Source organism: Apus apus, chromosome 1, assembly GCF_020740795.1.
Source record: "Apus apus isolate bApuApu2 chromosome 1, bApuApu2.pri.cur, whole genome shotgun sequence".
Lineage (NCBI taxonomy): Eukaryota > Metazoa > Chordata > Aves > Apodiformes > Apodidae > Apus > Apus apus.
Genome location: NC_067282.1, coordinates 178,050,490 through 178,065,777, shown reverse-complemented (window position 1 = coordinate 178,065,777; position 15,288 = coordinate 178,050,490). Strand labels below are relative to the sequence as shown.

General features: G+C 43.4%; 2 protein-coding genes across 7 annotated transcripts in view; one reads left to right on the top strand and one right to left on the bottom strand.

The window, feature by feature from the left end:
- The window catches only part of ZNF277 (zinc finger protein 277), a 51,639-nt gene extending 42,649 nt beyond the window's left edge, over window positions 1-8,990 (bottom strand). For both annotated transcript variants that reach the window (XM_051626563.1, XM_051626571.1), the window contains exon 1: window positions 8,921-8,990. In XM_051626563.1, the coding sequence (XP_051482523.1) occupies window positions 8,921-8,942 (22 nt within the window). In that variant the 5' untranslated portion in view covers window positions 8,943-8,990. The remainder of the gene's footprint in view (window positions 1-8,920) is intronic.
- Window positions 8,991-9,142: 152 nt separating this feature from the next.
- Window positions 9,143-15,288, top strand: part of DOCK4 (dedicator of cytokinesis 4) — a 234,820-nt gene continuing 228,674 nt past the window's right edge. For all 5 annotated transcript variants that reach the window (XM_051625806.1, XM_051625795.1, XM_051625807.1 and 2 more), the window contains exon 1: window positions 9,143-9,350. In XM_051625806.1, the coding sequence (XP_051481766.1) occupies window positions 9,314-9,350 (37 nt within the window). In that variant the 5' untranslated portion in view covers window positions 9,143-9,313. The remainder of the gene's footprint in view (window positions 9,351-15,288) is intronic.

Below are 15,288 nucleotides of genomic sequence, written 5' to 3'. Positions count from 1 at the left end.
AACATCAACTTTTTCTTGTTTAGTGTCATCACATAACATAGTAGATGTGGAGAGTTGAGATCCATGTTATGTACTAAAATCAGGGCTTAAGAAGCCATGATTACCTTATTATTTGAAAAGATTAACAAGGTAATTATGTAGCCTGAAACTCAGAATGTTTATGTACAAAGAAGAGAAAGAAAATATCTAACACAAGAATTTGAAATGGAAGGACAGGAGTGAACATTAAGGTTCTTTGTATTTACTACTCAAATCTAACATATACAAAATTAGTAGGTTTTATTGTTTACCTTGCTTCTTAATACATAAGCATATCAAAGGCATCACAATAAATCATAAACAATGCTGTTTAGCAGACTAAATTTCTGCTACTTTCACATGAAAACTAACTACTTAAAAAAAAAAAAAGGCCACAATTTTTGTGAAGCTAATCCGTAATTTTAAAACTTATCAAAATATGGTGGTGGCAGATGTCACTAATAAAGTCATGTGTGGGAATTCATCATAGAATGATAGAATGTATTGGGTTGGAAGTGACCTATAAAGGTCATCTAGTCCAACCCCCATACAATAAGCAGGGACATCTCCAAGTAGACCAGATCGCTCAGAGCCCCATCAAACCTGACCTTGAATGTCTCCTGGGACGGGGCCTCCACCACCTCTCTAGGCAACCTGTTCCAGTGATCCATCACCCTCATATTAAATAACTTTTTCCCTAAAGTCCAACCTAAATCTACTCTTTTCTAGCTTAAAACCGTTACCCCTTGTCCTATCGTTACATGCCCTAGTGAACAGGTCTTCCCCAGCCTTCTTATAGGCTCCTTTCAGGTAGTGGAAGGTCGCTATAAGGTTCCCCTGGAGTCTTCTTCAGGCTGAACAACCCCAACTCCCTCAGCCTGTCCTCTTAAGAGAGGTGCTCCAGCCCTCTGATCATTTTTGTGGCCCTTCTCTGGACACGCTCCAACAGGTCCACATCTTTCTTGTGCTGGGGGCACCAGTGCTGGACGCAGTATTCTAGGTGAGGTCTCACCAGGGCAGAAGTGGAGGGGCAGAATCACCTCTCCCTCTGCTGGCCATACTTCATTTGATACAGCCCAGGATGGAGTTGGCCTTCTGGGCTGCAAGTGCACATTGGTGGCTCATGTGCAGCTTTTGATACACTAGTACCCCCAGGTCTTTTTCCACAGGGCTGCTCTCTAGCATTTCTTCTCCCAGCCTGTATTCATAGTTCTGGTTGCCCCAACCCAGGTACAGGACTTGGCCTTGTTCAACCTCGTTAGATTCACCTGGGTCCACTTCTCCAGCTTGTCCAGGTCTCTCTGGCATATCGACGGCACCACCCAGCTCGGTGTCACTGGGAAACTTGCTCTCAGTTTAGTACTTGTGTATGTTACCATGGCCACTGTTCCTCAGATTCCTCTGCAAACATTAGCAAGCTGGAAATAGGCATGTCTTACTTTCCATTTACTGTGACCTAAGCTTTTCCACAAAGAAGTGGTCTTAACAGTGCATTTAATAAAGATAGTAATACTTCCCATTGCTACAATTTATCTTTGTGGTGCTTTTAATAACTACTGTGCTAAGCCTAGTATCTTTTTTGCCAGCATTGCTACATAAAATGTGTTAATTAGTTTACTTCTTGTTATCATTATTTAGTAGTGATCAATAATTCCTTATTACAAGGATTTTCCTTATCTTTTCTCTTGTCACCTGTCCTTTTCCCCCAACAGGATTCAATTTCCAAGCACGTTTACCCTCTTGATGTTAAAGGATTGCCTAATGGAGTTTTAAAATGATTGCTTTACATTCAGTAGCTGAAAGAAAGGCTGTGTGATTTTCCTTTAAAAACCTAAAGCCTGCTTTAGCCATTCCTATGAGACACCCCCATGTCATTGTGACAGGAATTTTTACGATGCTCTTCACTAAAATGTTTACATCGGTTTCTAACTCTTTTTCACTGGTAGACATTCCTTGAATAAGGCAACTATTGGAGAAAAACAATGAAAAGTAGTGTGAAATGTTCATGTAAATTAGAACTAACCCCAAAGTGCATCCTGAGAAGTCCTATTTTATGGGAATTTAATGTAGGTGGGTTTCATACTGACAGAACAGGTTGAAATTTCTCTCAGGTATTCTGATGGAGCTTCCCGATACAGAGAAAGCCTTCAAGGTTGAATCAAACCTTTAACTGAATTTTGTACTTAATAAAGAATCAGTACAAGGAAAAGGCCCTGTAGGGTTAGAAGCTATGTGGTCTGTTGCTTCTTTCTCAGTGAACTGGAGTTTTTCCAGATGAAGAGTAGCGAAAGAGTTGTTTCTACTTTTGGAATTAAACATCCATAAATTGGTATTCAAACTGGAAAAAACAAAGGCTGAAAAGGACAGTTCATTATAGCGTGCAATGATGTGGATCAACATAGTTCAGCCTAATTGATATCTTAGCTCAAGAAAACAAAGCTCAGCCTGCATTTCAAATAATCCACTATTTATGCACTTTATAAATTAATTTTTGAAAATTAATTTCAGAAGAAAGTATTTTAAAGTCAGAGCTGAAATACTAATGGCTTACACATCAAAGAAAGATCTCACAGCAGGCTATATCAGATTTCTATGAGCATATTCTGACTTTGTCCTAGGGTTTGAAATGAGTATTTTTATGACTCTGGACTTAATTTTCTTGTCCTTCACACATTAAACTTATGACAAGAATTTTGATTTCTTAAGTATGGTATACACTTACTAACTGATACTGCTAATGTAGCACATGGACATGGATTATAAAATAATTGAAGTTAATTTCCTCAAGAAACAGAATTAGAATGTTAGAGTTAGCGATCCAAGCTGTTTATGTTTTTCAGGCAACATTTTGCTAGCTGTATAAATACATACAGACTCCTGAACATTAAATTAGTACAGTAATAACACATGCTGCATGTTTTCATCCCATGTAAGACAAAATCAAATTAAAAACTCAAGCAGGATGTTTTCTGTTACATACCAGCCTTCAGAGAAAAAGCTCTACCTCATTTATTCATGCATTACTGAGTCAGAATAAAATTCATTGCTGGCACACTGGTCAAGACAAATGCTAGCAAAATGCTCTGGTGACAGCAGTATCACTTAACATTGCACACATTTGTTTCATAACCATTCCTATTTTCATGTTGTGAGTCTCGTGCACTCCCACCATGGGACTTCCAGGGCTGTCTTGGGACACGTGCTTCAAACTCTGGCAGCGGTTTTGAATTGCAGTACACTGTGCCGTGCTTCCCCGCACTACCCAACTGACCTTATCCTCCTTCTTGCACCTCTCAGGATAGCTCTGACCCACAAAACTCCTGCAGTCTCTCATGATCCTCCTGATGCTTTGCACATTATCTGGGTTTAAAGAACAGTTTTGGTGCATGTGGACCAGCTTCATCTGGAGTCCAGACATGTAAAAAATGCCTCCCAACCCCTAACAGAGACATCTGGGTCTAAACCAAGGGCTGCTCCTTCAGACAGCTTTGAAACACCAGCACATTGAGGCTGTTTGGTGTGTCACGGCTGACTACATGCAATTTAAAGCAAAAGTGTCACATCATGCAATATAGTTGCGGGGACTGCAGCACTGATTGCCTTTCTCTACTGTGCCTTATTATTTTTCACATAGACAGAGCCATGCCATACCACACCAGCTTGTGAGGTTGAAACAGATGGCATATCTAGTAACAAAGTTTCTGTACCAGAGGGATAAAGAGAAAGCTTTCAACCTGCTACTACTACAGAGGGCAAGAAACAGAAGCACCTACTCCTTGGCGATGGAGCCACTGATGACAAATGGGAGGATGACATCCCAATGAGCAAGGATCAAAAAGAAGTAGCTGGGTAATTTCACACTGGTCTGTCACTCACAAAAATCAGAGAAAAATATAAGGAAGGGGAAAAAAGATCATTTGGAAAAGATAGTCCAGTGAAAACATGAGGCAAATAAATCAAAAGGCAAGTTCAATAAACCCAGTTATTATTACCGTATTAGTATATATTAGCGTATTAGTATATATTAGTAATACATTACTAAGAACAGATGGGTTTCTGTCTGAGAGTTTTGGACCACTGAAGCCACTGGCAAAACATCTACTATAATTTCTCATTCACAGGTCTACTGTAGAAAGGATAGAGTGGCAAAAAAGCAGTGAACCTTCTGGGAAACCAAGCCTTGATACCAATGATCAGACATCAGACTTCCAACTCTACTGTTACCTATAGTGCCAAAACATTACAAGTTGACAGTTACCACTGTGCACTGATGACCTAAAATGCTTTATGATCACATAATAATCTCAAGCAAAACACAATGACCTTTTCATTTACTTCATAATTATAATTTGACTGCCATAAAATGTAGCAAATTTTGAAAAATCAAAACATTCTCCAGTTCAGTGCTCCTGGCTCCATATCATAATATTAAACATAGGTACTATTTCTGTACAAAGTAGTTTGAGCACTCAACATCTGAATTGCAAAAAGGTGTTACTGCTTATACTACAGAAGCATAAACCTACTGCATAACCAAGCAGGACAGAGAAGCTCCCCAACATGAAATTGTATTGCATAAATAGCCACATGTACTTAAATAAATAGCCACTTGTACTCTTATGTAGTAGTATCTGGCCTATTTTTACTGAGGAAAACTGCTTGCACACCCACAAATTACCTAGCCAGACTGTTTAGCAGTTTGACATCTGTAGTTAAAAGGCTACAGCAGGGCCACTGTGATACATGCTAAGGTACCCTGAAGCACATACTCTAACATAGCTTGGAGTAGCAAACTTGAAGGAAGCTGACATTACAAGTTACCAATAACCTGGCGACACATCTTAAGACTGGGAAAAGGGAAACACTCATCCAATCCTGTCCTCACTTCCCAGTTTCCAAAAGAGAAGTGAAGCAGCAACATGGAGGCCAAATACCACCTGTGTTTTAGCACATGGGAGCCAATAAGTTCCTTGCTTCCCCCACTCCTGAGGAGTTTTGGGTTGACTTTTAGTTGCCAAGCTCAGTAAGCAGGAGAGCTACAGAGAAACTTAATTTTTCTGACTTCTAATTTGCTCCTGCTTAAGGGCAGATATCATGACACTGCTGAAAAACAGCTACCTCACATGGCAGTGGTGCTTTGACATGCTTTGCCTCACAACCTTTCATGCTGTTGAGACTTCATTGGGCCTAATGGAGCCTAAGGAAGAAGATGCAGGAACTATGATGAGAGATCACGCTTGTGGAGAGCCAGGAGTGGTATGGTGAGAGGGGATGGAAGCTAAAATGCCCATAAAAACCTCAGGCTGACAGAGGCCAGGGCAACAGAGGGGACATCTCGAGGGTGTGGCAATGAGATGGCAAACCCAATTTCTGGCAGCCAAAACCAAAAATGAGGCAGAAAAGGTTCTACGATACGCAGGCCAATTACTGCACCTTTGCCCAAGGTTTAGCTAACATGACAAACTACTGGGCAGGACACATGAAATGGCTGAACATAAAGAACAGAGTGAGAAGCTGGAAAAAGTTGCCAAGAGTATAGTGAGGAAGGGCTGGCTTTCAGGTAGTCGAGATGTGGCCGGGTCTCACAAAAGCTTGGTAAAGGTGGTGTTGGGACCTGCTATGGAGTGAAATCCTGAAAGGCACACAGGGCCATGGTAACTGTATCAGTGATACTGTGTGAGGCTGAGATGGCCCAGGTAAGAACCTCAGAAAGAACCGATCTGGCTGTGCATTAGGTGCAATTGTCAAGCTTGAGCAGTTGGTGAGCAGGAAGAGACCCTGACGTGGAAAAACTCAGGGTCTGAGCGAGTGGCTGGGTAAGGTGTCCTTGGTCTACAAATATCAAATAGACTTAGAGCCCATATTTGTACTCAAGGGCACTGCTCTAAAGAGGTATTGCGTTTTCCTTAGTGAACATCAATCCTGATCAAACAGAGGGGAGGAACAGGACTGGGCTATCCCTATTCTTGTTCATGGGAGTACTGTCGGTGCTCACATGGGCATGTTGCTCTGTGGATGCCTGTGTGACCAACAATTTCGGTTTCATGTTTGTGCAGGCCTCTCGAATGCATACTCAGCCTTGCTACTGGCTAGACCTGCAGAACAGCAGCAGCTGCATCCATCAACCCAGATGGAGGTATCTCTCAGGTCTGAGAATACAAGGAGCTGGCTTTCAGTGACCAGGAAAGAGGAACCTCTGGATACCAGAGTCCATTGGGTTGAACAGCCTTCATAGCATCCTTAACAGAGAGCACTCAGAATAGAGCTAAAGAAGTGATGTATCAGGAACAAAACATCTTTCACTAAAGTATCCTCTAGGTAGCAATGAAAAAAGGTAGATTTGTGCAAGACCAGACAAAACTTAGTTTTCCACATTAACTGAATATCCTTAAAATTGAGATACAAAAGACAGACATGGAAGGAGTAAGAATAACATGCTGTGTTCTGGCATGGTACACTCCAGCAGCATGGTATTAAAAAGCATTTGAGCACACTAAGACCCTGAGTAGGAAAATGTAACTGTCAGACTGTCAATGAAACTATGAAAGACACAATTCCAGAAGAAACCTCATTTTAAAATCCACTGACAGATGCTGTAAGAAATGTTGATATGTAGCATAATTAATGTAGACTGAACAAATTGTATGGTGAACAGTGATGTGTTTATTACAAGCCACTCAGTGAAGCCTGCTGGAGGGAATTAACTAGAAAGCAACACAGTCCTGGATTAGAATATATAAGTGCAGAGTTCCCTGTAGATAGGAAACAGCAAGATGGGGAAAAGTATTTTATTTAATTTAATTTTCCTAGATACTGTCTCCAAAGAAGTGACACACCTTCTCAGACCCACACGCAGTACAAGATGTTGCTGGAGCAAATAGCCTGGTAGAAATGATACCTCTGAGAGAATAAGGATTTTGCTCAGAGACAGGGAAGTATTAGGGTGAAATATTTTCTTTGCCCACAGATGTGAGGCATAGTGCAAGATCAGTTCACCTTAAATTACTGGGCTCTAAATGAATAATTTTGAAAAGGCTATTTCAGCTGTTGGGTAGTCCTGTCTTTGTTCAAGGGATGAAGAAAGGTGGGCTCTGAGCCTCATACAGACACGCTGTAGTCAGTCACGGTTAACACGACAGAGAGCGGTAAACAGGCTACAGCAGAATTTCATGGCTCTCAGCCAGCAGGCTGGCAGCCCTCTCTAATGGAGACAGGGATAGGTTGGATGTACGTGGAAGTCTGTAGGTTGGGGTGGAAGTTAATTTAGTCTGGCACCTACTACTTTGATTTTCAATAGTGACTTTTGTGCATCACATCACATCACATCACTTAGGGACTCCAATGGATCTGCCAGGGAATGTAAAGCAGGTTTGGGAGCAAAGACACCGCAAGCTCACTGATTCTTTCAATGAGTGTTGGAGCTCAGTAACAGGAAAACAGCGTAGGTCTCTGAATTATGGTGGAACAAACTTTTTTCATACAGGTGCCAAGGTCTGTTTACAAGAGCTACCTGGACAAACCTCATGGTCACCTCATGAAACAGCTATACACTGTTTCACACAGAAGACTTGCACAGACAAAAGTAATCCTCCTTTTCAACAGTTAAAAAGAAACATCTTTGCCTCTGGGTGCAATTATACTAGTGTGGAAGTGCTTTAGAAGGGTTTGGCTTTTCCTGTAGGAGAAGTTCATGCTAACATACTGCAAGACATAAAGTGAGAGTACTTCTTTACCTACTAGCATAAATAAAGTGATAATATTTGTATGAACAGAAGCAGAGTACCTATTAGAGAAGCAACACAAAGGTCACTTAAAAGATCACTCACCATCCAAATCTGACAATTAGAAGGATAAACACTGACTAAGTGCATTCTAACTCCAGGTTTGAAACTGCCACCTTGCACATGACTTTTCCTTATGCTGTGTCCTTCACACTATTGGCAATTAAAAAACTCAACATAACTTGACAGTAGAAGCTAAAAGACAACCTTAACTGAAAAAATGTTGAGCTACTTTCCTCTCTTAATTGTGAAAACATTAAACTAGGTATTTTGTTCAGCTCAAACTGAATCATGCCTTAACATTTCTAGTTATCACATCAGAGTAATGATCTGTTTGGAGAATATTTTTTTAAAACCAGATGTACTCATCTTAGAGACAGCCTGTACCCAGTGAGGTCTGCAGAGCAGCACAGTAACACTTGAGTTTCCCCCCTTTTTTCCATCTGTTCCTTCCCCCAGGACCAGCAGATGTAACTCAAGCTCTTGCTCCTGCCTCACAATGACCGAGTTTCTCTAACACGGATCTGTTCAGCCTGAGGATTTCCCGCAGTTTAGCTAAGGTGAGCTCTGCTTCTAGAAGGCCACAGATATACAGGCCTTTCAACCAGGATGGAGACCTCGCTGTTCTTGCTGCTTAAGGTGACTTATCCCTGGCTGTCACCCCCAATGGCCCATGTGTGCTCCTCTCTGAACACCATCTGCTTTGCTTTACCTCTGCGCATGTATGTGCCGAGATGCGGGTTCATGTGAGAAGTCAAAAAGCCACCCAGACTGCCAGACACACCGGCACCAGTTCCTGCTCCAGCACATCTCACTGTCAAAATCTCTCCTGGTCCCCTCAGCCTCATGTGCCAAACTCGGGGCTTGCCTAACAGGAATGGCACTAAGCAGGATCAGAAGGACTCAAGCCTTGTAACCACCGAGAGGCACGGACGGGGCTGCCCGGGCCCTTCCCCGGAAGCCCGCTCTGACGGGCGACCGGCGGGGTCCCTGCCGCGCCGGGCCCTGACGGCTCCCGGCCGTGCCACACGCGTCCCCCCGGCGCCCCGGCCCCCAGCCCGGCCGCCCGCCAGCGCCCAGGGAGCCGCCGGGGAGCGGGGTCCCCCCCGCAGCGCACTCACCGGCCCCGCGGGACGCTGCCATGCCGCCCCGCCGCTCCGCCCGCCCCGGCGTCAGGCGGCCTCCGGGGGCCGAGCTCCGCCCCGCTCCGCCCCGGCGGGGAACGCGGGGCCAGCCGGGGTTCGTAGTCTCTCTCCCGGCCGCGGGCGACGAGGGGCGCGGCCGCGCCGAGGCACTACGTTCCCCGGCGTGCAGCGGGACGGGGCATATAAGTGGCTGGCGACGAGAGCGCTTCAGTCAGTCCGCCCGCCCGGCAGAACAATGCCTTCGGCGCCGGGGTCGGGCAGCCGCGGCTGAGGCGCGGCAGCAGCCGGGCAGCGGTCGCGCTCGCCGGCCACCGCTGCTCCCAGCGGAGGGGCTGGCGGGGGGCGGGCGGGCAGGCGCACGCCGCCAGCATGTGGATACCCACGGAGCACGAGAAGTACGGCGTGGGTGAGTGAGAGAGAGAGAGCGAGCGCGGACGGGGAGCGCATCCCGCGGCGGAGCGGGCTGGCGTGGGCAGCTGCCTTCTCCCGCGGGAGCGGGGGCAGCGCTCGCCTAAGTGAGCGGCCGCGTCGCCCTCTGCGTGGCGAGGGTCGGGGGGTCCCGGGCGCGGGGGGAGCGCTCCCTTCCCCAGGGGCGTAACAAAGGGCGGGCGATGCCTGAGCCGCGGCTCCGCGCCTCCCGCCGCTGCCGGGGGACGGGGCCGGCCCGCCGAGGCAGGCGCTCGGCTTCTTCCCGCCGGCGCTGGGTGGAAAGGCTGCCTTAAAAAAACACCGCCAGGAGCGGCGACCTGGCCGGGAAGCGGTGTCCGGCGGCGCCGCGGGGAGGAGCGGGCGCCCGAGCGGGGCCGCGGGCATTGTTCGCGCGTCGGGGGCTTCGTCGCTGCTGCTGTGGAACCAGGACAAAGTATCGCTTCTGGGAGTCGCGCTTCCTTTCCTATTTATTCAACTTTGTCCGGTGCAGTGCTCTGGAGCCCATTGATTGACTTAGGAAGTGATCAGGGAAGCTCACTGATTTTTCTTTTTTTGACACCGCCTCTTAAAACCGGCAGCACTCGGTGAGCTCTGGTGTCTCGTCCCGGACAATAGCCCCATATGACACAGATGCAGCTGAACTGTTACACAGACCTACTAGCGTAGTAAGCAGCTTTCCGTCTGTTTACGTCGCGTTTCAACGCGGAGCTGTGTGTGTGACGGGAAAAGCAGGAGGAGCGCGGAGCCTCCTTTGTGTGAGAGTGTGTGTGTTTAGCAGCGCTCTGCTCCGTGCCCTGCGCTCCGTCCCGTTCGGAGTTCGTCCCAGATGTTGCCGTCCTCCGAACGTAAAATTATGGAGATCATCGACGGGATTTATTTTCTTGACTTCTTTATTTGTCAGGTCACAGCTGGGTTGCAAGATATTGATTAGTCCTGCCACCCTCCTTTCTTTACGAGGATGGGCAGAGGCTTAAAAACCACTCTGGGACTCCCTGGAAAGGCATGCTGGATATTAGCACTTAAATATTTCAAGCTGCGGTCTTCCAATCGGTTGTTGTTTTTAATTATTTTTGGTTTTGAGCATAGTATACTATTTCACAACGGAAGCATTTCCCCACCCCCCAATTTATGAGCTAAAAGTCACCACGGAGTATCTTTTTTATTACTGAAGACATACAACCAAACACAGTTCCTCCCATTTGAATAGCTACCTCTTTGTTGCTAAACAATTAAGTGATATTCCTTAAACAAGACTTTCTGTGTTTAGCAAACCTTTTCAGGTACTTGTACATGGATCACTATCCAGCAGTTTCTCACTTACCAGGGCTGGTGACACCGAAATTTTATGCTTGCTAAAGACACACAGTTGTGATTTTTTCAATAGTGGGCTTCTTATGGATCAGCCAGAAAATGTAGTTCACTACAAAGGTCGTCTTTATTTGTGTAGATATAATATAGTCACATAAAGATGCTTATTCTTATTTAAATTCATTCCATGATTTTCTGTGATTTGCCTTCCAGAGGCTATTCAAGATTGTAACAAAAAGCCACTGTTCAATTTGGGTTCTGTCACCCCTAGGATGGGGGTGATGTCTCAGTTCATATGACCATTGCAAAATGTTCCAATACTAACTTAAAGTAATCTTTTTCTTGGACTGCATTTTTTTGCTGAGTGCCCACTCACCTGCATGCTGAGTGCTGCCTGCAAAATCTTCACACCCAGTTATTGCATCTAAGATATTGTGCTCTATGGCACTGGTAGGGGAGGCAGGAGAAGGAGTTGTATCTTGCTGTATGACTCTTTAAACTTAATTTCAAGTGTATTTCACAGATCAAACTTGCCTTTTTCATCACAGACCTGCATATGTATTATTATTGTGGTTTTGTTTTTTTTTTGATGATGGCATTATTATGTTTCCAAACATTTATTTTTTGAATACTGATGTATTTATCTGCCCTGGCAAAATTGGGTGTATGATAAAACCCCCCTTGAGTATCCTGATTAGTTGTGCCAAGCATATGTATCCTTTGCATAAAGAGCTCAGGGCTTGCATCGGCATCAGACCTCATCTGCATTTTCAATCTGAATTTTGCAGCACATGCTGTGTTCTGCACATTTCTACTGTGACATGCCAAAATAGATGAACAACCAGGCAACAGCCACCTGGTTGCACTGAAGGGTTGCTGGTAACCAGGTGGCTGTTGCTTATTTGAGCAGCCTGACTGATTTCCACTTTGAGAGGTAGTTAATACAAGTAACAATCTTATTTTCAAATTTTTCAACTTCTGCCTCCTTCCCACTGATAATGTCTTAATTGCTTTTTACTGAGCAGGTTGCTTTACCCTGAGTTAGTTTATTAGTAGGCAAATATACTGACTAGTTAATTTCCTAGTAGATAGACATGCCATAATGAAGAACATTATTACACGTGCCACCCTTTGTACTGCAGTTTTGTGTTTTTATTTCTAAGGCTATAGATTTTCATCAGTTATGTGTTATCCCTCAGGATGCTGAACATGAAATAAGCATAGAAACATTTCTGTTTCTGAGAAAGTTTGCTTTGTCTGGGTTTTGTTACCTTTATTTTCAGAACAGAAGATTAAACTTCTGTATTTCACTTTCAAATTCTATGTTTTGAATCACACCTTCAGCTGTTGTGTGAAGCTAGTGATGGCACTGCACAGAGAGGCCAGTGGTCAGTTATGTGGAATATTTAACACAGTGTGCAGACCTAAGGGCAGAAAAGGTACAATTTTTTGCTGTTAATAGTATCTAAATCTGGTAGATGTCAAACTGAGGTGGCTGACATAAATGCTGTGTGCCATGTCATATGAATTTAGAACCTAACAGAACAATATTGTTTAGAACAAAAACCAAATCCTTTGTTAAAATGAGTTATTTAAGACTGAATAGCTGTGGATGCTCTGCAGGCAGCAAACTAAGTGTTCCTTTCAAAGGTGACTCTTACCAGCTGAGGCAAACTGGAAACTTTCGGTTGTAATAAATTGCAGGACTACGGAATTATCTTGTAGCTGCTGTTTGGAGTAAAGATACAAGTTCTGTTAGCCTGAATCCAGAGGATCAGCTTTTGTTTGTCTCATCAGATAGGCTGATTTACCTGAATCTGTAAGGATGCAGTTATGCTTTCTGGAATGTGGGTGATTTGCCTTTTTTCTTCTGAGCACAAAGCTTCTCAGCTTTCTCAGGAAGGCATTTTTTTGGATTAGGATGGAAATATTATTTAAGGAGAATAATTAAAAACAGTTGTTGAATTCATAATCTCATTTAGAAGCATAATGGTATTGAAGATACTGAATCATTCCATACAGCAAAATATACCAGCTTAACTCAGACAAGTTTAAATAGTGTTTGGTATTTTTAGTGTGGATAAGCCATAATCTGCCTTCCTGAGGGAAGTATGGCCATCTTCTATTTTACAGTTGGAGAAATGGAAGGATCAAATTACTTTGTTCTGTAGGTTGGGGCTTATAGGAGTAGGAAGACAGGGGTGTATTAGTTGATCACAGGAACACTATTGACTAGCACAGACAAAAGTCAAATCAATTGACTTGTGTCCTTTTCTTCTGTGTTGCAGCCAGACTAGTCTTTCTAGCAATTCTCTTGAAAGACAGCTAAGACATCTTTATCTTCATCCTGTAATCATTTTTCGGACTGCAGGCTAACTTTACAGTAAATGAGCTTGGTTTCTTTAGTTCAATGACAAAAAGACAAAGACTCTGTGGTTAAATGTCACATTATATCTCTGTCAATAACTGTGCTAGACTTCTAGTATCACGTGACTTGTTAAACAAAAACACCTCATCAGCTTCTCCTAGTCCATCCCCAAATAGCACAAATGAAGCCTTTGATCTTCTTCCATTCTCTGTTGTTGACTTTGCCACGCATTATGTGGACTTCAGTTTGCATTTTTGCTTTATAGTAATAGAATCACTGATTACGATTTGTATCCAAAAGTTCTGTCAAGCTGCTTTAAAACTGTGTAGGAGTGAACCAGGACAGAACATAGTGCTTTCTGGGGGCTCGTGAAGCCCATTTGGCTAATAAGCACTTGAATGATGGTTTACTTTTCTTGTTACAGCTTCTGACTGTAGGGCTCGTCACCTGCAAGTAGGTGAGAGTAAGGTGCCATGGGGCAACGAAAGTGAAGCTGACAGGATATGTGTTCCCTTCACTTCACTGGGGTGATAGGACCCCGTTCTCATTTTATGAAATACTTGGAGTTCTAGGTATCTGAGATGGAAAATGTCTCTCTTTGCTGTAGGAAGATTTTTGAGACGTGATACATTGTCATGGAGGCTTTTACATCAGTTTAGGATGTTGGTCAGATAAAGATAACTTTCAGTGTATTTAAAAAATTGAATGATCTCAAATCAAAGCTTTTTGACAAAAAAAAAAAGATTATATTCTGTTGGAGAGCAGAATTTGAAGATTTAGATTTTTAAGTCATTTTGGTCATAAGACTAGCCTAACTTAGGTGCAGAGAAAGTGGTGAAATTGTCTTAAAAGAAGATATCAAAATTTTAAAATAGAATTATTTTTTTTAGCAGCTGTCTCCAAAAGTCTAGAGTCTCTAGTATGGATGTAATGTTTTGAATGTCTTTATCATCTCTGAAGGACAACCCAGAGCTGGTTGGTTCATTGACAGCTTCTTACATAGTACCCTTCAGAGATCTCATTTTTCCTATTTGCTTCCTATCTGGACCTACTGGCAAAGATTTTTCAAAGTTGATGTTATTTCATGGTTAGCTGATTGTTTTTCTTCCTCTTTCCCTATAGTGAGGGTTTTTATGTCTCGGTGTTGGACTTGTGTGGCTACTAGCTGGGTCAGATTTTGCAAAAAGGTGATGCAACAAGGATGAATTAAATAAGTGAAGGTGAGAATGTGGTCTCCTTGATGAGAGGGAGAATGCTTTTTTGTTATCTAGCATAGGTTAGTGTAGTCTGTGATTGCTTCTGGGAGCTCAGACACCGTGTGACGGAGTCAGTAACTACTCTGTCAAGGGAGCTGTATTTGGTTATTTTAGTCCTACCATGCAGATACCAGCAACTTTTGTGCTGCTTGCAAGAGTGTCTGCTTCTGACACATCTTTGCTTCCCTAATCTATTTCCCAGAAATGAAACTTCAGAATAAAATAGGTTTTCACACTTTAAGCCTGGTTTGAGGTGAACATGTTATCTACCACATTACATAGTTTCCAGTTCACTTCTGAGTGTTGTTCACTATGTATAGTGAATTGGTCTGTGAAGCTCTCTGTAATAGTAGTCTTGGGATCAGGAAAAATCCTGAGAGCATTTTGACTGCTTGGATCATTTGTGACACTTGAATGTATTCAGCAACTGAGACAAGGCACTTTCAGCAGAGAGTTTGCACCCCTGGGAGATGTGTTGCTTAATTTCTTCAGTTTTGAGACCGAATGTTGTGCATGGGTGTTTTACTACTAAATTTGTAGTTGCTTTTCTGAAGGTACAGAGGAACAAAACAGGTAACCCCTCAGAGTCCTTTTGAGCCTGTCTTTGGTTCTGCACTGAAGGGTGAACTTTCAGCTTGGAATTTTTTTCTTCTGTGGGTTTTTTTGCACGATACTGTGTACAATATTGAGTAACCCTTTGTCTTGCTTTTCCTCATTTTCTTGCTATTCGTCCTTTTGTAAGGAGCTAGGCAGAATGCCTTTGAGGTGACCAGTGTCCCCTTCCTAGTGATTTGGAAGTCAGGAGACTAACCTGGAGGGAGATGTTTCTATTAGTTTCTATTAGTCACATGCATTTAATTTGTTGTAAGTGTCCCTAATGTTGTGTAATAGAAAGGATTGATTCTGTTTCAGAGATACTCAGTAGAAACATAGGAAAAATAAGTTTAGAGTTTCTCAAAACTTAATCTGTACTACTTCTTCAA